Source organism: Lepisma saccharinum, chromosome 19 (genome assembly GCF_977018435.1).
Source record: "Lepisma saccharinum chromosome 19, izLepSacc3.1, whole genome shotgun sequence".
Taxonomy (NCBI): Eukaryota; Metazoa; Arthropoda; class Insecta; order Zygentoma; family Lepismatidae; genus Lepisma; species Lepisma saccharinum.
This window is the reverse complement of record NC_139247.1, coordinates 50,632,368-50,655,911: the sequence shown is the minus strand read 5'-3', so window position 1 is coordinate 50,655,911 and position 23,544 is coordinate 50,632,368. Positions and strand designations below refer to the sequence as shown.

Below are 23,544 nucleotides of genomic sequence, written 5' to 3'. Positions count from 1 at the left end.
TATTTTGTATGGTATTTCTAAATTTTATATTTTAAATTAATTTAATGACCCCGACACTCATAATTTACCTTCATTTAATACTATTAAACTTTTGAAAACTGGACTTGGTTTACAAAGCCCCCCCTGATAACCCTTCAGCCCCCCCTGGAGGTCAGTTCTAGCTACGGGCCTGCCCCCATCCGAAAAATAATCCAGCGTACCAACCCTTAGCCAGGGAGGGCTCAGTCAAATCGGCACTGCCGTCTGCCACCTTGACAATAGGTAAAACTATCTTGTATAATTTGTTTGCAGTGAAGAGTGAAAATGTAGACAGTAGATACAATTTTGCTCACAACTTGGTGAAGGATAAATTCACAGAACATGAACAGTAGCTATTTCATTCGTTCATCTTGTGTATAATCTGAAGTCTAAGTAGCTGCAAGTATAGAATTCAGAAAGTGCTTTCGTAGGGAAGCTTCTTTACCTATACCTTCGCTGTCCCTGTTGCGGCCTCCCGTTTGGACAGAAATATGTGACTTTGACGTCATCATCCATATTCCTTTCACATCTGCGTCAAAGGTCAACAGCTCCCAAGTTTTTGGAACGAAGGGGAGTTTATTGCTTCTGGCGGGATTGTAATGTACGGAAGGCACTATGATTGAATATTGTGCACTTTTCTTGCATGATATAAATATCTGCATCATCAAAAGTAGTAAGCTATGGAGTGTGTAGTAACGGATAATGTCAGTAGCAGTCAATTAACACTTCAAGAGATGTTTTAGAAGCTACAGAAAAAAATGGCACTTTTTTGTTCTCACGACGATAAAAAATAGAAGGCATACTGGAGAGAAATTAGCATAGATTAACGCAGAATTGAATAAACTAAATTTTGATGTAACTCGTTTGTATGTAGGTCTACTGGTTAATTTTTAATTGGAGTCGAAACTCGAGTATCCATAATTTTTAATCCGTCAGTAGTGATCCCCCGCTGGCCAGTTGCGTGAAATACCAAGAATTCCATTGGGGGAAGCCTTTTGAGGATCTTCCTGCGAGAAGACATTGATAGCATCTCTCGCCCCTGACTAAGATATACTAACCGGGTGCCTTCATTGCAGGATGGCCTTAGAGACGAGAGAAAGTTTTTTCCAGAGGACGCTTCGGTGCGTGCTTTCATGACCTCTGACAGCGGATGACATGAAACGCTCTTTTGTTTCTTTTTCAACGTGCCGCCCTTAAGAACACTCTCTTTATTTGTACATTGTTCGCCGGGATACGCGGGGATTATTGTTTAATTGTGATATATATGAAAACGTTGCATTTCTACTGCTTATATTGTGTTCTGCATGCTTGCTGTGAAGAAATAACACCTCTTAACTCCATGAATATAGTTGTTAAAGTGGATTGTAAATGACGTTAGTATCAGGTTTTCCCAGAGTGCACTCTTTCGAGCATCCACCTGTTACAGGTTAAGAATGCTCCTCTATCATTTCATAGGGTCCTCTTATATCTTCTTATGTGTACCTTCAATTTTCCTTTTGTGGTACAGAGTGGTGTGAATGTTTTTGGTATCCCTGCAGAACAGTTTACAAAGTTACCGATCCAGAAGCTGTGCTATGTTCCTGCCACACATAATTTGTGTGGGATTTGCATGTTCTGTGTGGGATTATTGTCTCTCTCTGCTGGGCCTTTTTTGTTAAATCAGTGGTCATATTGCACTTCCATTATTGTTTTATTAGTCTGTGGACATTCATGTGTCCATACACATACTACTCACCATACATCCACATTATAGTTACTTGTGTCAACCATCTGAAGGCAGAGAACAGGATTAATTCGTTCCACTGTGATAACCATCTGGGGGTATCAAGACATTCGGACCACCCTGTATATTACTGAATGCTGCTTTTATCCTAACACTGTCATTCTCAGAAACTACTAAACCTACAAGTATGACTTTTATACACTATTAGACTATCCTAGTTACAGGTACGTATCATACTTGATTTGTTGTTTTAAGTCCACTTTATGCACAGTAAGGCTAATCGGGACTGGACCTACAGTTTAAAGTGGAATCCAAACCACTATGTGCCTCCACCGGGTATAGAAACCGGGACCCCTTGATTACAAGGCATCGACGGGGAGGCCTACATATCATACGTATACATATATTCCAGGAGGGGTCCGAGAAGGTAAAATTCCATCTCGGATATAAGAATTGTAATAATGACGTTTACAGTTCATAGGTTGATCAATATGTCCCTTAATAATAATAATAATAATAAGAATTATTATTGTTATTACATGAACAGGTAAAAGATGATGTAAGAATGGAGATAAAACCACGTATTCATTATCAAGTTTGTGTAGTTATGATCACTAAAATTTACATGAAAACAACTGTCCTACCAAAGAGGTTAAAGTAATGTTTATTATTATATATTAATGTCCTACCCGAATAGGCTGTTAGGTTCATCTGATGAAAAGTAAAGTCCCTGATCAGTGTTCTCATGTGCATTAGTATTGGCAGTGGTACGCATAAATTTTCTCAAGCGCTGTCAACACAAAGCTGTATAATCGTACTTGTAAAATAGTATTTTGCTTAAGCCCGTATCACACGGTACTGGATTTCTAGTACGAATGCCCTAGTTGGCCCTGAACTGACTTTCTAGGTAGAAATCATGGCCGCCTGGCTTTCTGCTTGACTGGTTTGGAGGAATAGGACAAACAGTAGAGAGATGACGTGCAGTGCATTCGTGTTCAGTTCATTAAGATTTAGGTATTTATGCAAAGCGATGAGATTGTACGTAACAAATATGATTAGCTGAAAATGAAAATTCTTATTATTACAAGTGTATTAATAAATATGACTACTTTTTTTTTTTTTTAATGGATCCTGCGAATCTCAAATATGAATAATGCAAACCCGAGTTAAAAAGCTTGTTCGGTACGCATTGGTTACCATTTTTTTTTTCGAGCCAATCTCTAGTTCATACTTTTCCCTTTTTAATAGAAGTACAAAGCAGTAATTCTCCTACAACATTCTTCAAATTGCTCGTCCACCTTTCAGCCGGCTTTAGACGAAAGCATAAATGCTACGTAAATGCTTCCAAAAATCTTATAACAGATAGTACTTTTCAGTTTTACCAAAGCATTTCATGGATCATTTCGGTTAGCTGTATTGACGTACAGCACGAAAGGCACATCGAGTTACACCGTCTATGGTGAGTGCACGGTGTTTACAATTGAAAAAGCTAAAATATTCTTCCATACGTGTACAGTAAACGTTGTAAAGTATGTATTTTATCAGCGCCATTCTTCTCTATCTAAAACCATTTAATACGAAGCAATATTCATCTCGGTTGAATCGTTATCGTATTTTAAAAGTGTGAAGTGATACGTTGTTTACATCTCACGCGGCCGCCATTATGGGAACAAAAGACTGTCGACAAGTACGGTGTAACAAGTATCGTGTGAGGCGAAAACTAGCAAATGGGTAGTCAGTCCAGCGTCAACTAAAGCATTCCTACTGGAATTCCAGTTCCGTGTGATAGGGGCTTTATTTAATTTTGGGCTTGGTATGTCGTTGGGGGAATGGGGAGTCCGCACCCCCTGATCAGAGAATAAATCATGTTTCGTCTACAGGATTCCTCATTATGGGCTGCCAAGGTCTTCCAGCAGACCCCAGATCACCTATACCGCGTTTGTTAGAACCTGTCCCGTTTCCCGCGCTAGCGATCGCTCGACAGTTTCGGTGCCAATGAGAAACGAGGAAAAAAACGTCTGCTAAGTAGCGAGGAGCGAATGGAAGCCAGAAGAGGTGCGCTTACGTAGACGCTGTTGCGACGTTGCGTATTTTAATTGGCTGCCTGGCTTTGACTTTCCCCAGCACGGAGAAAAGCCAGCGACCAGCTAGCGCGGGAACCGGGACAGGTTGTAACAAACGCGGTATAGTGGCGGGAACTGTACCAATATAAAGCTTCTCTGGCCTATAGTAACAATTTGAGATGTGTGGGAGTTTTCTAAAGTAGTTTGCGTGTGCTTCTCAACAGTTTATATCACGTTATTTATGAATGCCTCAGTTGTTGAGTGTATACATAAACATCATTCTCATTTCGTTATTGTCTGTGTCGTCATTGTTAAATTGATTGAGGTTAAATTCGATTAAATTAATTATTGGAGAGCAAGTGAGCAGAAAGGCGAAAGGTTACATTTGAATACAAGAGCTATCAAATGACGGCGAACATTAACTATGAGAGGCAACCGCAAGTAACATAGAAAATATCGAATTTGATTGTTTTTGACTGACTTAACACCCAAAGAAAAGAAAAACGAGAATACTATGATACATTCTGCACTTGTAAAACCTAGACTCATGCAGTCCGCGAGTTTTAAGTATTAGGAACGCATTTTACTAGGGTTTAGTGTTTAGAAACGTTGAAATAGGCCTGAAATAAATAAATAAATAAATAAAATAGTCGCATGCTAATCTCGTGGGAATATTGATGAAAGTTTTGCCATTTTTATCCGCCGAAAACCCGCAGAAGATCTTCCCGTGTGTGGTTAGAGATTCCAAACTTACTAAAGCTGTGTGTGTGTGTGTGTGTGGGGGGGGGTTACAGTGCCATGAATTTATTTGGTTTATTTTACTTCACTTTAGTGCCAATTTTGGCTAATTTGCGAAGATAGGGATGAGTGATGATTTGATGAATGGACGCTCACAGACATCAGTGCCCAGGCCAGGATTCAAACCCGTAAATCCTGGTGTCTAAGTGCGATGCGCTAACCACTCCGCCACGGGCCTTGACCGTTTTAAGAATGGGAATATCTAAATTTGTAACTTTGAATAAACCAGGTAATTATGCAGAATTTCCATTGGGTATTTTGAAGAGAGGTCTGATCAGTTTAAACCCTAAGAAAGGCTCCGGTTTGCACCAAACTGATTTTAAATTTGACTTCAATTCACATTATTAGGAGACGTCGAAAAATCTTGGATTTTTATAGAGCGCTGTGGATAAATCACTTTTTTAAGCTGCCATTTCTCTTTTGATATCCATATGAAGAATTTTCAAGGGAGGGTCTCCACAGTGCCCGATCTACAAATCTTGCTCCCCCCCTCAAAAATAATCCCCACCCCCTCTACCTACCTACCTGCCTTTACACCCACACACATATGATATATATGCATGCACATATATCATGTGTGTGTGTGTGTAATTCTTGATCTCATGTTAACAAAGTCACATATAACGGCCTAGAGGGTGATTCAAAGTCTCTTAACACCAACCTATAAAAAGTGAAGGATTTAGACTCAGTACAATTGATCATGATAGAAACAGGTTACACTCAGGGGGACCCCTCGAGCCATGAAATATTTTAATGCGAACCTATAAGAGATTACAAATATAACATGGACGATTTTTAAAATTTTGCAAAAATTTCAATTTTCTTCTTTTATAAAAGAATGGGTTGTTTCTGGAGAGAGAGACAGACTCCAGAAGTCTGCTGTCTACAATATTTAGTAATTTTAGTTTTATAACCATTTATGCAAAGTTACTAAATGTTCCAATTTGGTCGCGACAGTTCACCATTTTTACTCCCTGTTCTGACCTTTTTCTTTACTGCAGTCTTGATGAGAAAATGTCCTTATTTTTTGGTTAATTCACATTCAGACATGTTCATTATAAGGATCATTCCATAACGTTAGTGGTCACATTAAGGGTACGAATTCCCATGGCGGAGGGGGGATCTCTCACCTTCCCCCCAAAAGATCTTGTTCTATTAAGATTTTCTGCCCATTAAAAATTTCTGAGGGTAAGAGTTTGTGTTATAACAACAAAGATAAGCAATTAGTTTTGACTTCAAACATACTTTACTAAGACGAATATCATAAAAACATACAAAAAAGAAAGAACAAAGAATGATGTCTGTCTGTGTGTGAATGTTGCATACATCTCTTGTTCTCTCTCTCTTTCTCTCGGGCTGGTAACAGCATGGAGTTAGAACGTACTTCTACAGTCATAGATAAGATTTTAAAATTATTTCAAATTAGACTAGTAAAGAATGGAACCATAACTGCAAAGGAGGTTGTCATTGTCACCTTAGGCCCCTGGGACACAGAAATTAGACCGACCTGTTATTTCTCACCTATCATCGGGAATAGAAATTAGCACTTACAAGTTAATTTAATAGGAAGCTAATGTCTTATTAAAGTCTCTCATTTTTTGTCCCTCCACCTAGTTAGTTTTCTTTAATTTGCAATCGAGCTTGCAGATTTGGACAATAACACACACTGCTTGAATGAAGATAATGTGGGATGCACAACCGAAGCGACTGCCCTTTTATTAGCCACATTTCTTGAATGCTAAGTTTTCATTTCATCAGATTCGACGGAAAAGAGTAGGTACATAAAATTTCTTCATTGTCTAAGTTTGCCAGCTACATCTAGGTATGGGGGTGCAAATTCGGTGCAGGGGTGTGTGGAAATCTATTCTCGTCCTGGGCGCTGAAATCTCTAGCAACAACTCTGATAAGGAAATATTTCCTTTCGAGAGTCCATTAATTGATTTACACCATTATAGAACATAACACAATAAAAGTATGAAAATTTAATTATTATTATTAATAAAGAGCAATAATTAAATATAATCTCACACTTATTAAAACATTTCACATATCTTCTAATTTCTTGACATTTTGAACCAGTTGTTAAAGGAATTAATTTGCTTAGTTTATAAATGTAGCAAATTAATTTGTTTATATATGTTTATATTAATTATGATGATATTAAGTAATTACTTAATAATTGACATATATTTCATGACTATATATATATATATATATATATATATATATATAGTCATGAAATATATGTCAATTATATATATATATATATATATATATATATGTATAATCATCGCCACGGTTTCGGGCTTGGCTCCACCTCAAAAAAAATCCTGGGTACGGGCCTGACCACAATGGTGTGTTCCACGCGGACTTCTGCATATTGGTGGCCGCGATATTGAATTCAACTCAAAATTTTTAAATGGGAAAGGGGTGACATTGTTTTGTCACACTGGGAAAATGATACATTTGTTACAATCATGCAATCGTAACTTTATCCTGATTAAAGATAGGTCGAAGAAACCTTCACCATCTAAGGTCGGATTTTTTGTCCCACCATAAAGCGGCACCCAGCATCAAATCAAATGGTCCCTTTGGTTAAAAAAGCGGCCGCAGCTTGGTACTGATCACATCACCTCCAAGATGTCCGACATCGAAAATATGTGGGACCCTCCCCCCACATACCTTAAGTGTGCCTTAATGGCACGGTGCTATATGCACAGGGAATTTTAATATATTGTATTCGTTTCTGCACTCCTGAGTAACTACGTTTATTTATTGCATACACACATACGAACCCTCTAGTATGCCAATGGCTGAGGGCCCCCCTAAAGGCTTGCTTGTCTCCGCCCCCCAGTGGCGTACGCAAGGGGGGGTTACCGGGTTTAATCCCCCCCTTGAGCTTTTCAAATATTATGCAAAATGTTGTAGAAAAAATTAAAAATGGCTAATTTATCACAGTCAAAGATCTGCGACAGTGATAATTATCATAATTTGAATTATTATTCCAATGCAGCATGGAGAAAAACAACATTCCGAACACAATCTAAGCGGCCACAAAGTTCAATTTTGCAATTCTTTTGCAAAAAGTCGCACAGTCTCTCGCGAGAATTGTGAAAATTCCTTGCTTCGTCGCACTGTGCCGACGTTATTGCAAACGTTCTTCCCGGTACTGATTTTGCATCCCTTTGTGAACTCTCAAGTGATGCTGAGTCTACATCCACATCATTAAATAATGTTGAAGAAGTGCTTTGTGAATCACCTAGAAGTGATAAACGTGTTGGAATGTCTATAAACTTACTTTTGAACGAAAACATAGACTCAGTGGAATTTAACATGTATAATCGCGCCTCATCATCATCCTGGGTGAGTTCCATAGGTAAAGGTATTGTAAATTTCCCCGTGCATATAGCACCGTGCCATGAAGGCACATGTAGTGGTGTGCTGGGGCCCACACATTCTCGATCTCGGCCATTTTGCAGGGATGTGATCAGCACCATGCTCCAGCAGCCTTTATCCCCCAGGGTTGCTCTCAGGTACCCATTGATATGAGGCTGGGTGCGGAGACAAGGCTGGATAAATTCCAACCCATTCCGGGAATCGAACCCAGAACCCAGATCTCCCACCGCGGACCCTTGAATGAGTTTCATATTTTGATAATGTCAATAAATTTAATATATTTGCTTGTTTTTATGGAATTTCTTCACACTTAGAATGTCTCACCTATCATATACAAATAACAGTTGACTAGACAATTATTTCGTAACAAAGAAACAAAAAAAATGTAATTTTGTTCTATTGCTTTCATAAATATATTTATGAAGATCTCTACTACTTAATAATAGTAGTGATATATAAGTAGTAACAGAAGTTGCATTAGTAGTAGTAATTAAACTAATTTAATTAATTGTAAGTATTATTAATTAATTATTATTATTAATTAATTAAAGTATAATAAAACAATGGTAATGTGAATTTGTAGAAAGTTTTCGAAATACCCCCCCCCCCCTTGATGAAATCCTGCGTACGCTACTGCCGCCCCCCTCCCCGCGCACTGCGGGGTTTTGCGGCTTGTAGATCCGGCACTGGGTCTGCAGATAACATCACTTGAAGATCAGTTGCAGGAGAAATTACGTGACATTTGGGTAGTATGGATAAATCTTCTGCGTGCTGAATATGCATGTGGGCAATGTAGCCGAGATCGAGAATATATGAAGCCTTGGCGTAGTATCTTCTGAACTGAGCAGAGACCTTTACCCTTGCGGGAGACGAGAGTTCGCAGCTTTTGTCGGAGTAACTAGCGCGTGATGAGGAAGTGGCACAGCCACACACAAGTTCACGCTTTCTGTGTCCCCGTCGCTTCTCTCGTCGTGTTTGCGCGATGCTTTTTGTACATCTTTTTTTTTTCTTCGGCCGACGACGGTAGATTTCATACCTCAGGAGTGCTTGGTCGAAATTAGATTTTTTCGTTCTTTTCAACCGACCTCCGGTTGCACCTGTTAGCACAGCACGCTTCGACGTCAGAGGTCCCGGGTTCGAATCCAGACCTGAGCATATTTGTTATAAGTGAGTGTACCTTCATCATATCATCGCTCATCCTCATCTTCGCGATTAGCCAAAAATGACAGAAATTGGAAGTACAATAAAACAAATCAATATCTACTCTTCTGACAAAATGCTTTCCCGCTCTGTGTATTTTTTTCTGAGTTTGCGTAGTAATATTTTTAAGTAGCTACTGCTTCAGCACAATTCATCCGAGTATCATGGTTCATACGTCTCTCTCTTCAGAATAGAACAGGCTTTCAAATGGTACCACGCACATGTGTACATCAAGTATGAGGAAGGGGAAATCGGGGATAATGCGGGAAATTTCCCTCCGAAAAATCCCTTTTGGTAACTTTCGAGCCCCCTCGACCGGCCCTGGATATAGATACCCGATTATAATCTACCTTGAAAAATACTATGGTCTATACGTAATGTGTCCGCCAAGTTTCATTGCAATATCTTCAATGGGTATGAGGGAAAAATATTTCGCAATCCTGTTTGACAATACTATTAGATACCAGTGGCGGCGATTGAGTTCCAAAACGGGGGGGCAAAGACAGTATATTTCCCTTTGTAGATAATATTTACCATAGTGTGGGGGCAAAAGTGTTAAAAAGTTGGGGGCTACTGCACTCCATCGCCCCCCCCCCCCTAATCGCCGCACTGTCAGCATAACACAAAAACCGTTTACTTTCCTCTGAACTACTACTTCTCTTTCTTCTTCTTTGTCGGCACTGAAAATCGTGACTAAATAAAAGGTCGTTGTTTCTTCAATAGCAAAACATATGTTTCACCAACAAAGAACGCATTATTCCGTTCAACACGGGTTACTTCAGTCAGAGATGCTCGCGGGCGTAGTATTACGGCCAACACAGAATAAGCTATAGTGACCAAGGGCGTAATATTACGCCGAATGCAGGGAAGGCGTCTTGAGTTTTTGTTTTATGTCAATTTTGTTCTCAGACAGGCCAATTGGTCAGTGTTCACCACTCTCTTCAAAAGAGGGGTAACAGCAGCTTCAAAACACCAACCCACCTCTTCATATTTCAAGTATGTGTGTGTATGTATGCATGTCACTTTATCGTTCTTTTCACACTCGCTATGTTGGCAACAATCGTCAATATCCCCTTGGTATCTAGTGTTCGCAGCAGCCACCGGGTATCGAACCCGGGATCTCGTGATTATAAGGCGACGACGACATCGGTGAAGCACTCGTTATTTTTTAGTGGCCAGCGCATTGTGTAAGATAGCAGGGTGATCGTGAATGCCGGCTTTAGCTTTTTCTTTTTCCAGTCAACTTGTGAATGCGGGTTCATTTCTTGCTCTCTGATTGGCTGTTGGAAGTTACGGTGCTCTGTGAGAATATCTTATTTGTGCTGTACGTTAGGTTAGGTTAGATTAGATTAGAAAGCAGCAAATTTGCGCTGAAAATAGGAAATAAGATATTCTGACAATCAGAGCACCGTAACTTTCCAACAGCCAACCAGAGAGCAAGAAATGAACCCGCATTCACAAGTTGACTGGGAAATCGCTGCCGGCTTCCTGTGGCTGAGTTGTTAGCACATTGCGCTGCGAAAGGCAGGCGTCCTTGGTTCGTACCCCTGTTAAGATATACGTATGTGTCATTTACCTTTTCCCATATTTATTTCATCAATTCATAATCAATCCTCGTCGTTGCGATTAACAAAAAGTGTTACAGCTTCAAAAAAAATTAAAACAGATTGAAATAGAATATCGTAAGTAATTTGGGACAACAGTGCAAAGGAAATGGTACAGTATAAGTTGGGCTGACTTTCGTGGCGGAGTGATTAGCACAGTGTGCTACGACTCCAATAGTCCCGGGTTCGAATCCAGACCTGGACATTGGTGTTCTTTGTGTTCCTTCATTTCATCACTTCGTCATTGTCGCGATTAAACAAAAGCGGCAAAAGGCGACGCTAAGTAACGGATATAAACATTTTAAAAATCAAAACAATATAAATTAAAATTTGAAAAGGATGTTATAAGATTCTGAGAGAGCTAAGCCCTGCGTCAGGTCAACCTTGCAGCAGGTTTTAGCATATGTAGATCCAAACGTGCGCGCAAGAATATAGTTCCACTGAGACGGGTTATATTCCGACACAACTGCATACTTGCAAGAAAACAGTTATTTAATTTGTAATATACAGACAAAATAATACATTGATTAGCAGGTATGGACTTAATTGGTTGCAATCACTGTGCAGACGAACTTAGAACCGCAGATTCGCCAACTCGAATCTGTAATGCGTTGAAGAGACATTGAAACTTTAGAGCGAGTCGAGCGAGACTGAATGCGTTGCAGAGCGCGTGAAATCGCTGATACCAGTGTTGCACCTCCCACTATTTTAACCCTATGTTTATTGTAGAGCGCCGAGAATGGCTGAATCTCCTGTTCAGCGCGCGGTTTTACCCGAATGTTATTTTGGGCTTCATCCGAAAGGAAATGTTCTTCAAAGTCAAGCAAGTTGTTTTAAATGCATAATCCTCCTTGCGGCAACAAGATCAAAGTAAAACAGGGCGTGAGGTGATTTGCCGTCAATGTGCACACGAATTGTATCACGGGTGTTGAATGATTTGCGGTTTGAGTTTAGCAAGAGGAAACGATTGTTTGTTGTTTGACGACAAAAGAATCTCCGCGGTATTAAAATATATCGCAGTGAGAAGAAACATGTTTATTATTTGGACGAGACGTCCTTCAACTCGGTGAGTGGGGGAAGGGGGAATAAACCATGGAAGGATACCACCATGCAAAACCACCGCCAGGGCTGAAGAAACCGACGATGAGGGGAAGGGGGAGGCTTATTGTTTCACCCACTGGCGGCAATGAAAGCTTTGTTGAAGGCGCATATTTACTGTTCCGCGCAAAGAAAGGGAAGGGTGATTATCAGCAACAAATAGACAGACCAAGATTTGAATCCTGGTTTAGTGAAGTGATTCATAAATTGAAACCAGAGTAATAGCGACAGACAATGCACCTGATTGTATATATCACCAATAACAAATCATGCTTTTTTGGTGGTACAACTTGAAGTGCGTGTGTCTTACAGTAACGGATGTATTGCGAACGAAGCAACCAAGTTTTTCATAAATCTATTTCTTTCTAAACCAAAAACAATAATTTGTCATTAAATTCAAGAGGGGCCTATCGTTGTTTACTTTTATCTTTGTTTATTTTTATTTTTGCGTGCTCGAAATATACACACATGCTCTCATGTTTAGAAGTTGTTTCGCTCTTATATTAATGACACATTTATTAAATAATATATGCGCAGAAAGTACTTTTAAAATGTTATGTTTCAGGAGACAAAGAGAAGCAAAAATACAATCCACTTGACATGCATGCGGGTTTTGATGTGTTGTGCGGTTGGCAATACTGTAGATTTTCTCAGTGTCTCCGATGTAAGCAGCTCGGCGGTTGAGGAAAGACTGGCACGGAAGATTCTGAGCTCAGTTCTCGCGCGGATTGATACATAAAACCTGCTGCAAGGTTAACCTGACGCTTGGCTTAGAACTTCGAAAAAGAATTGGAATGCAAGTTTAATGCTATTACCAGATCCCTCTTACATACGATTTCCCGTACGTTGCCGTTTTCAACATTCGATTTTTTCACGTCAATAAGTAAATAGTAAATCCAACATCGCCATGTTGCATAAGTATGTAATACTGGCTCACCGTAGAGAAAATTATACCGAATCATGCACATTCGTTTTGGGGAAAATGATGTTATCTCACAATAAGGCTGTGGGCGGGTGTTTGTTCAAGCTCTCATATGTAAGCGAAGCCACGAAGCAGAAACTTTGCCGACGGAGAAAGCAAAAATGGAATCGAAATGCCATCGGAGTAAAGCTGTACAAAACGTTAAGCAATACCATTGTTCGGAGTGTTCCGAACAAGAGTCCATTGTCCGTTAGTCAAATGCTGTCATTTCCATGTCCACCCGTCATGTGGTAGCAATGTTTAGTAGGAAGTTGTTGCAAGCATGCGCACGTTTTCTCCACCTCGCTCTGTTTCTTTCGAGAAGACTTCCAAAGTGGCTAACAGGTGATAACGATCTACCCAACATTTTCATCCTTGTATGTGAAGAGGTTGGTTAGCGCTCTTAACTTTGGTGCGATCGGGTTCGATCCGTGCTGGAAACTCCTAAATTTCGATGTATTGTGTTGATGCATAAGTTCGTAGCGCTTTTCACTGTGGCAAAGGTTTCTATTGCATACTCGCTTGAGGTGAACGAAACAGAAACTAATCAGTACAGTAGAATAGGTAAGACAAGAAACTCCTCGCGGCCTCACGCCCAAGCCATACGTAGGGGAAGGACGCACAGAAGCAGGGTTGGCAGTGCATACGGGTCAAATGTCTACGCAGAACGAGAACACAAGAAAACTAAGCAAGACGATCTGAGTGGTATGGTGGTAAACATACAACTGAATGACCGCGTTCTGCTAAGATGGAATCAATTTTGAACATCTTCAAACGGGGTTTGTTAATTTTCACCAAGGAATACAATTCTGGTGTGCGTCAAAGGGGGTGTTGTTTTGAACGAGCCACTGAATGAATCATAATGTCTTTTCGGGAGGAGGAAGAAGTCGCAGGATTTATTTGTACGTTATGGCATGAGGCGTTGTCAACAACAACAACACTGTTTCGTGTCAAATTTGTGGTATTAATCGCCAAAAGATTTTCCAGATTTGAACATTAACCTCCAGCATGTACAACAATTACACGTTGCCCTTTAGACACCGGTGCTTTGACGGCAGCCGCGGTTCCATCCACCCAAGCTTCTTTCTTTGTTGTCGAGCTGTGAAAATAAGTCCGTCAACGTAAACAATGGGTCGTCCTTGTGGATGAAAGATTTTTATGGCTTTGAGGTACGATGAACGTAAACTTCTTATTTCGTCCTTTTCTATAAGCAATTGTCTATTATTTTCTGCTTTTCCCACTTAAACTCTAGGTCACGTATTATCTTCCGCACACACCAGACACTGCCTTGGAACTCTATTCTTTGTTTCAAAACCCTTCGGATACCTTCCCCGTCCGTAAGGTGAAATTCGTGCACAACACGCCTAACAACACACTTATCGAACTCGTCTATATGACTTTTGATTTTTCGGCGAGATCGTGTTCTATGGGGCGTATGAAAGTGTTTCTTCAACGTAGTGCATGCTTTAATTTCTATTAGTACAATTCTTCTCACACTGCTGAAGGAAACACCACATGCGCGAGCCACCCTCCTTTGCAACTGGTTTTCGGACATACGAACTCCCACCTGGTCTTTCATAAATGCATTGACATTATATACAATTTCTCGCCCTTGGCTGTGGATTACTTTCCGTCCACCGAGTTTACTTGCTTTCTCTGAACTGCAAGCTTCCATGCTAGCAAGTACACTGCACACAAAACAAACACACACTTTAAATGAAGACAGGCAAGTCGATCGCATTGTTTCTCGGTGCTCACACAACATTAAGACGTTCGGCAACCCTGCCTGTGTGCACGATAGGGGAAGTTAGCGCATGCGCTTGCCGCGTTTCCGATCCAGCACATCGGTGGGAGAGTTTCTTGTCTCACCTCTTCTACTGTAATATATTCTCCTCTGACTGTCTGCCAACATTGGGACACTGACAGTTCCACGCCTGAATAAATCAGCTGATTTGGAGTTAAAAAAGCCGTCAAGCCAAATTTGAAGATCATTTTCGTCATCAAAGAATTTTCCTTCAAAATGGTAAAGGTGGAAATCCGAGGGTGCAAGGTCAGGGGAGTAAGGAGGATGTTAGACAAACTGTCAACCAACCTCCTGGATAGTAGCTTTTGTCATGTTAGCATAGTGTGGGCGTGCATTATTGTGTTGAAGCAGCACTAGATGCAGTCCTCCTGGCCGTTTTTCTTTAATTGAAGCTGCTATGCATCTGAGTTGTTGGCAGTGAAGGTCAGCAGTGATGTAACATTCATGGGAAGCAATTTGTAATACATGATGCCTTCTTTGTTCCACCAGATACGTAACATTACATTATGTGGGCATTAGCTTTTGTACAGGGAGTTGCTTTTTTGTTAGGCAAAACCAACTTTTTTTCTTACTTATGCAAATGCCCTTCGAGAATGGTCTCCCAGTTCAGTCTTGCACTTTGACTGCAGTGCCTGCCAAATACGGTCAGTAGATAAAACTAAGAAAACATTGTTTTTCATACATTTTAAACTCTTATTTTTTAACATAGAAATCACATAGCATTTTTAAAAGTTCTTACATTTACATTTCGACACAATGGAAGAACTACAACCAACACACCTTGTTGACTTTCGAGTTCCCTGATTTCCAACAAATGAACAACAAGCCAGCAAGTGTGCATTGAATCTCACCATGTACCTGTTCACAATCACAACAATGCCACTTCAAATGAGGAACGATAAACAAACTCCTAACACTGCAGTGTTGCCATACCAAAAACAAACTCCACGAACTTGTATTGCGAGGACAAATGGGAAACTATCATACTTCAAGAGAACTAGGCTGGTTCAGGGCAGGAAAGCCAAATAGGAGGAGAAAGCAAATGGCTGCTTGCTAGTTCTTCACAAGGTACCACGGGAAAATGATTCAGGCATATACCAGAAATTTCCAGATGGAGATGTCACAGCTGTAGCAGAGTGGTTAGCAGTGGCGGCGATTGGGTTCCAAAACTAGGGGGACAAAGACAGTATATTTCCTTTTGTATATAAGGTTTAGGTGTGGGGGCAAAAGTGGTGAAGTCCCCCTCGCCCCCCCCCCCTTCCCCTAATCAACGCCACTGGTGGTTAGCATAACACACTTCAAAACCAGGCATCATAGGTTTGAATCGTAAGACAGACATGCTTCTCTGTGTTCTCTCATGTGTTTCAATTCACTATTCGTCCTCATCGTTGCGATTAAACTAGAGAAGTAGAAAAGTGACATAAAGTAATGACACAGCTCGCACCAAACTTTTGTGTTGTGGGTGCACCATTGGGAGACTACAGATTTGGGTTGGTTATATCTTATTTTTTTAAAGAAATGATAATAAACATTACCTGCAGTAGCTGGCACTGGGCCTAGTCTTGATTAGCCCATCTGAGTGTAAAACAAACTTATTGAGTAGAAATAATAATAATTAAGTTTATGTTAACGTATGGCATCATGAAAGACTGGTCCTGCATAGTGCATTCGATTTTGGGAAAGTTTTACACCATCTAATATAGGTGAAAGAGAATTGTAGGTACATTCATAAATTATACCATATCTTTTCATTTGTTTTGATTTTTAGGCTTTACAGACTGGTCTTCTCATATTTCAGGTTCTCTCCCTGGAACAACTGCTGCACATCAGCTTGCTGTTTCCATCCGACAGAAGTGCACTCCAGAAGAGGTCCTTACCATACTTAAGGATCTTCCCAACCCAAATCCGGAAGATGAAACAGATGCCAGATTCAACCCATTGAAGATTGATGTTTTCGTTCAAACACTGCTTAATTTAGGGTCTAAGAGCTTTTCACATTCATTTGCCGCAATTTCAAAATTCCATTATGTTTTTAAGGTATGTATGAATAGAATTAATAGAAAGTTAGAAAATTAAGCAACAGTGTTGTTCGATGGTTACCACATTTGAAATGAAATCTTTTTTGGTGTGTAGAAGATAACATTTTGCAATTTTGCTCTTTGGTCACATGCAAATATCCAACTCTCATTGCCAATGAGATCAGCCTTGCCAAAGAGGAATGGATCTTTCCGATGACTGTTCAAGTAATTCATTCTCATATGCTCATAATTACTGTCATTTTAACCTTAACTTGAGTACATTCAAAATTGTCTCTCTCTTAACTGAAGTACACAGGACTGGGCACCACTTTTTCCTTCCTACCTGGAGGCCTCCCCGATTGTGCAGTGGTAGTATCATTGCCTTTTAATCTAGGGGTCCTGGGCTCGATTTTTTTTGGATTTAGTTTTCATGTGCTTTGTAGAATTTTTGTCAGATTTATTCATATTTTAACCTATTGAGTCCCATGTATCTCGATCGAGATACCCAAAAGTAACCCTCACGGTCCCAAGTATCTCGATCGAGATACCGTGTGTCAGGTTGTAGTTTTTACGTTATAACTTTTCTATTTTTGGCTAGAATTTCGATTTTTTTTTATATTGTTCCTAACACATGTATTTAACAGAAATGTTTCTTGCACCTTTTTTTTCTTCATGAAAATGGAGGTGAAAAGGCGGGAAAAGGGACTTCTCTTTTGCGTCTCTTTTCAAGAGAAAAGATAAATTTCAAACATTTCAACAATGTTTTAAAATAATTTGGGGGGGGTTCTCCCTTCCCCCTCCATATATACGCCAAATTTGCACAAATTTTGCATTTTGACATTTGTTTTCGGGGGGAAACACAATTTTTTTTAAGAAAAGTATTTTTGAGGGGATTTCCCCCCCTTTCCCCTCCATATGTACGCTGAATGTGCATAAATTATATATCGTCTGAATCTGTGATTCATTCTGCGTACAACGGTATATAGTTCATATCTCCAGGGCAAATAGTCTCTGAGCTAAAGTCATTTCAAGGTACCGCTGCATTTTGAAGCTTGAATCAGTGGCATGCCCACCATTCCTTTTGGGGGTACAACTCAAGTTACATTGGTCATACGACAATGATGCAAATATTTTTCTGTTTCTTACATGCCAGCGATAATTTCTATGTGCATTTTGAACTTTTCATATCCTTTTATTCGGGGTTGCGTGAGGGGGGACCTTTTTTTTAAAAGTATTTTCAGGGGATTTCCCCCTTTCCCCCTCCATATGTACGCCGAATGTGCATAAATTATATATCGTCTGAATCTCTGGTTCATTCCGCGTACAATGGTATATCACTCATCTCTCTAGGGCAATTAGTCTCCGATCTACACTTATTTAATTGAAACTCTGCATTTTGCTCAAAATCGGCTCGGGACCGAGAGGCTTACATGTGAAAATGGCCTTGGGACTCAAAAGGTTAATGTATTTGAATGATTTGTTTACTGGTATTTTTTTTAAATAATAAAAGACTCATTATATACACAGTTCCATTTAAATGAAAGATTCTAGATGCTTTTCTAATGACTGCTTGGTTTTAAATCTTCAGGTTCTGGCCGATTCAGAAGAACCGCAAATTTGCATTCTGAGAAACATGTTTGAATTGTGGCACACTCATCAACAGGTAAGTCTTCATTACTTTGTTGTATTCAGATATATATATTTATACCCACATCAAATATTTATAATCTTGGTTGGCTTTTCCTGGGAGTTTTTTGGGGGGTATTAACTGTGAAACAAGGACTATATCAGTTACATTTTGATCTTTACACAGGCAGTATTTCAAGTGTTTCTTGCCATTTGAAGTTAGATGATATCTAGAGAAAACATTGATAGATTTCTGTAATTTTAACTGGTCATAGGATAAGGTTCAATAACAAGAAATTTAATGATGTACGTTATCAGAATTCATACACAGAATATTTATTATTTTGTTTTACAGTTGGACAAAAATATTATTAGTCGTACGTGCTGTAAATATTAGATTTCTGATCAGGTCATTATTTATTTGCCGAAGAACTGTATTCATAAATCTGCCATGAAGGTAGATGGTAGAAATTTGATTTCATGTCCTGTGAAATATTCCAGAATTTACACAATAAATAATAATATTAAAATATTGGCAGAGATGTGTTCTCTACAGGTGGCTCTTGTATTATATATGGTCTGTTCATTTTGCTTTTCTCAAATGTGATTTTTTAATATCATATTCTGTGTATATTTTATTGTTACGATAGAGAATGAAATATAACAGTTGGGCTGAAAAGTTCGTAGGCTAACATAGTAAAAAATATTTTTTTGACAAAATTCGATTTTATTATTCAATATAGTTGCCTTTGAGGGCGATACAACGATTATAGCGGTCATACAATTTTTCGATGCCATTTTTATAGTACGATTTCTCTTTAGCCTCAAAATAGGCCTCAGTTTCGGCGATTACCTCTTCATCAGTGCTAAATTTCTTTCCAGCGAGCATTCTTTTAAGGTCTGCAAACAGGAAAAAGTCACTGGGGGCCAGATCTGGAGAATATGGTGGATAGGGAAGCAATTCGTAGTCTAATTCATATAATTTTGCCATCGTTTTCATTGATTTGTGACACGGTGCATTGTCTTGATGAAACAGCACTTTTTTCTTCTTCAAATGGGGCCGTTTTTTCGTGATTTCATCCTTTAAACGCTCCAACAACGCTATGTAATAATCGCTGTTGATGGTCTGGCCCCTTTTTGAGGTAATCGATGAATATAATACCATGCGCATCCCAGAATACTGATGCCATAACCTTGCCAGCCGACTGTTGCGTCTTTCCACGCTTTGGATTCGGTTCATCACGTGCAGTCCACTCGGCTGACTGTCGATTGGACTCTGGAGTGTAGTTATGGAGCCATGTTTCATCCATTGTAATATATCGACGGAAAAATTCGTGTTTATTATGGTTGAATATCGCTAAACATTGCTCCGAATCATCAAAACGTTGTTGCTTTTGATCGATTGTGAGCACGCGCGACACCCATTTTGCACACAGCTTTCGCATGTTCAAATATTCATGCACAATATGTCCAACACGTTCCTTTGATATTTTTAAAGTCTCAGCTATCTCGATCAACTTCACTTTACGATCATTTAAAATTATTTTGTGGACTTTTTTGATGTTTTCGTCGGTAACAGCCTCTTTGGGGCGTCCACTGCGTGCATCGTCTTCGATGCTCATTTCGCCTCGTTTAAATTTAGCAAACCACTTCTCAACGGTTGATTTTCCTGGTGCAGAGTCCGAATAATGTTTATCAAGCCAAGCCTTGGCTTCAACAGTATTTTTTTTTGCCAAAAAGCAATGCTTTATTAACACACAAAATTCCTTTTTTATCCATTTTTTCACAATAACAAAAGCTGCTTCACTCACAATGCTATATCTCACGAACTAATTATCCGGCAGCTGTGAAATTTATACACGTATCTTTTGAAGGTTAGTACTAAGTAAAAATCACATGGATTTAATTCTAGTAACGCCATCTATGAGTCAGCCTATGAACTTTTCAGCCCAACTGTTATATATATATATATATAAAGATTTTATTTAAGATGACATTATTTTCCAGATGATGTGCGTTCTAATAGATAAAATGCTGAAAACTCAAATCATAGAATGTTCTGCAGTAGCCAACTGGATTTTTTCGAAGGAAATGACAGGGGAATTTACTAAGTAAGTATAGAACAAAAAGCGATATAAAATTGATACATGTTATTAGGCTGGAAATTTGAACTCTCAGAACTAAAGGAAGTGTTCGTTATTAGAAATGAGTCATGGTATGCAAGGCACGTGCGAGGATGTTGCTGAAGAAAGTGTGGTATGCAATGCCAGGGTCTCACGTTCAAATCTTGACTGAGCTACAGTTTTTCATTTGGTTTTCCAAACTTGCATTTGAATAGTGTATTTTCGAGATCCCCAAAGAGAGAAAAGGCTTTTTGTTGTGTGTGTGTGTGTGTGTGTGTGTGTAAAGTATATGTAGTGCCCTTGAAGACATGTCAATGTTGCACAATGTATACATGTGCAACTTAACCCCTTAATTAGACGTAAGCAAGTTACTAATTTTTATCCACGAAACTTATTTGTAGAGGTTCTATTAATTTCGATGGCCTCTGCCACTATCTGCTTGGGAACTCGTTGCTTCACTGCTAGGTTGGGTTGGGTTCAGCTGCTGCTAGGAGTGCAAGTGTTGCCAGTTCTTATGTCTAATTATTATCAACTGCATCTTTTATTCCCCAAACTTGAATAAGTGTGGATGGGGTGTATACATGCCCAGAAGTTGAGAACATAACACTCACGTTAAGTGAGATTATGTTAGCTGTAGTAAAAACAAAAACAGTAGAAGAATAAAGAGAATGTAAGTTAAACATAAGAAACATTGCTGTTGTGCAGTGTAGTTCGAGCATAATAGAAAACCGAAATATGACTCGAAAACAAATTTGTGTGATGCAAACATTGAGTTGCACTTGTTTGAAGTTTTGTTTCAAGTCCACTTTATGCACATATAAGCTAATCGGGACTGGACCTACAGTTTTAAGAGGGATCCGAACCACTGTGCAATCGAACCTGGGAACTCTTGATTACAAGGTGACGACGTTACCACTATGCTATCGGAACCCGATTTGTGCTTGTTCTTGAAATCTGAAAGCAAAGTAAGTGAATCTGAATCAGAAAAGGAGATGAAGAAGAGAGTGATGGGACTGCATTTTGCTAAAAACCTCCATTTTTCCAGTAGTGACTTGCTCAGAAAATTTCACACTTATGGGAAATTGAACTTGTGTTACAATCATGGGCGGTTATTCCATGGAATGAAGGGTATGAGTCATTCCCTTACAAAGTAGAACACACGCTAATTTATTAACAGTGTTTTTGTTGTCAATTAATTTTTACAGTTTCATTCAAACTATTCTTGCGTAGTCACATATCTTCTTCTAAGGGGTGTTGTAAAAGTCACGAGAGGTTTTGCCTCGTCCATGTGTCGCTCACCCTCAGCATATTTCGGGACACTTTGGGGAAAAGGAGCCCTCTGCATTCTTCGTAGATTTTTGGCATAGGGAACGTACGACCAGTACTCATTCCAGGCTCACAGTTTCTTACAAGTTAAATGTGCCTAAAAATATTTGTATTGTAATATTTTCTCTTCGTTTACAACAGATTTTGTGTTGTGAGTTATCCCAGTAAATTTCATGTGCATTATTCCTGGAATTTGTATGAAAAACGTATGTTTAAAAATCATACCAAATCACTGCGCTTCAATTGGCTTGAAGGGAATGAATCAGTATAACTCATTCTGGGTCTTGCGTCAGGTAGCTAATGGTGTGGAAAAGAGGTTAGGATAGTGCTGGAAACACTCTTCATCCAGGGCCTGAGATCGAGAAGTTCTGAATGCCTGATTTAGACTACCGAGTGTAATAAAGAAAAAAACGTGTTCATATTAATTCAGACCAATGTGGAATAATAGGTTGGTTGGAGAAGCGCATTAAAACTCTACTGTTGGCTTTGCGTCCTATTTTCAAATGCATTTTGCTTTTAAGTCCACTTCATGTACAGATAGGCTAATCGGGACTGGACCTATAGTTAAAAGTGGTAACCGAATCACTATGTCTCTCCATTGGGTATCGTATCGAACTCGAGACCCCTTCATTACAAGGTGACGATGTTACCACTATAACATCCTAGATGTCCTATCTTCAAATGAAGAGGGTGTGTGGAGCAGTTCAGGTTTCGATGACATGAACAATTTACTTAAACGCATTCCAAACTCACATCCACACTGAAAACCTGCTGAAAACACTTGAAACTATGAGAATATACTTGCAACAAGGGCAACAGCAGAAACTGGAGATCAGGAATCAAAATGAGAAGTTAAAGTTTTTACAATTAGTTAATAAAAAGAATGCCGAAAAAGTTTTTCTGAAGACACTTTATATTCTTTGAAATTAACCCTCGACTACAGTTGTGACGTCCCACGGAGTGTTCCTTTTGCTTGTTACCCCGCCAGTAGTTTTGACCTTGAGGCTACCACTCTTTCAGTACCTTCCTCAACTTCAGTTTGCTGTGAAAGGGTGAAGGGAAAGGTTGCATTATCTGCTTCTGTGTTCTATTTATATACTGCGGTCCAGCGGACGTCACGACTGTGTTTGAGGGTTAAAATCACCGATGATTTATTACGATCAATAGACAAGAGAATTGCAGATTTTTTATTTGTGGCTTATACTGAATAGAGGGACCCGTGGTTTTGAAGAATGAATGTTAAACAATAACTAAGGATTAAATTCACGTTGATCAGCTGTGTGTAAATACTCAGTTAAGAGATATCTTGGATTGGTGTATTTGTTTTGCTTAAAATCACAATATAAACAAAATATTTTTTTGAGGGAAGTTAAAAAATAATGTTTCGCTCTCAAAACTACGTAATTGTGTTCAGTGAACAACAAAGCATAAGACATGATTAAATTCACATCATTTAAAATACAGTGCTCAAAAAAAGTTTTGCATATTATGATTGCATGCAGTTTGAGTCGCGATATCCCCAAAAGGTATACAATGTTCATTATGTGAGCAATGCCCGAGACAGAAATCGACATAATGCCCCAAGTGAGTTCGATATTCAGCAGATAGAGGGTAGTATTTGCCACATGATCCCTGAGCAGATTTGAAAGCAACCCGATGGGAAGCATTGTCCGTGTCTTATCCGCACTTGTGAGTTGGAAACTGGACAGAGAGTGGGTGGAAAATGAAGGGTAACATGCCTCGAGCAACCGTTTCTGCTACAGATTGGATTCGAATTGTAATGCTG

At 39.3% G+C, this 23,544-nt stretch overlaps 1 protein-coding gene across 1 annotated transcript in view; it reads left to right on the top strand.

The window, feature by feature from the left end:
* The window catches only part of Cbp80 (Nuclear cap-binding protein subunit 1), a 107,434-nt gene that overhangs the window by 73,481 nt on the left and 10,409 nt on the right, over positions 1-23,544 (top strand). The window contains exons 12-14 of the mRNA XM_083140851.1: positions 16,464-16,702; positions 18,272-18,346; positions 20,317-20,420. Coding sequence (XP_082996977.1) covers positions 16,464-16,702; positions 18,272-18,346; positions 20,317-20,420 — 418 coding nt within the window. The remainder of the gene's footprint in view (positions 1-16,463; positions 16,703-18,271; positions 18,347-20,316; positions 20,421-23,544) is intronic.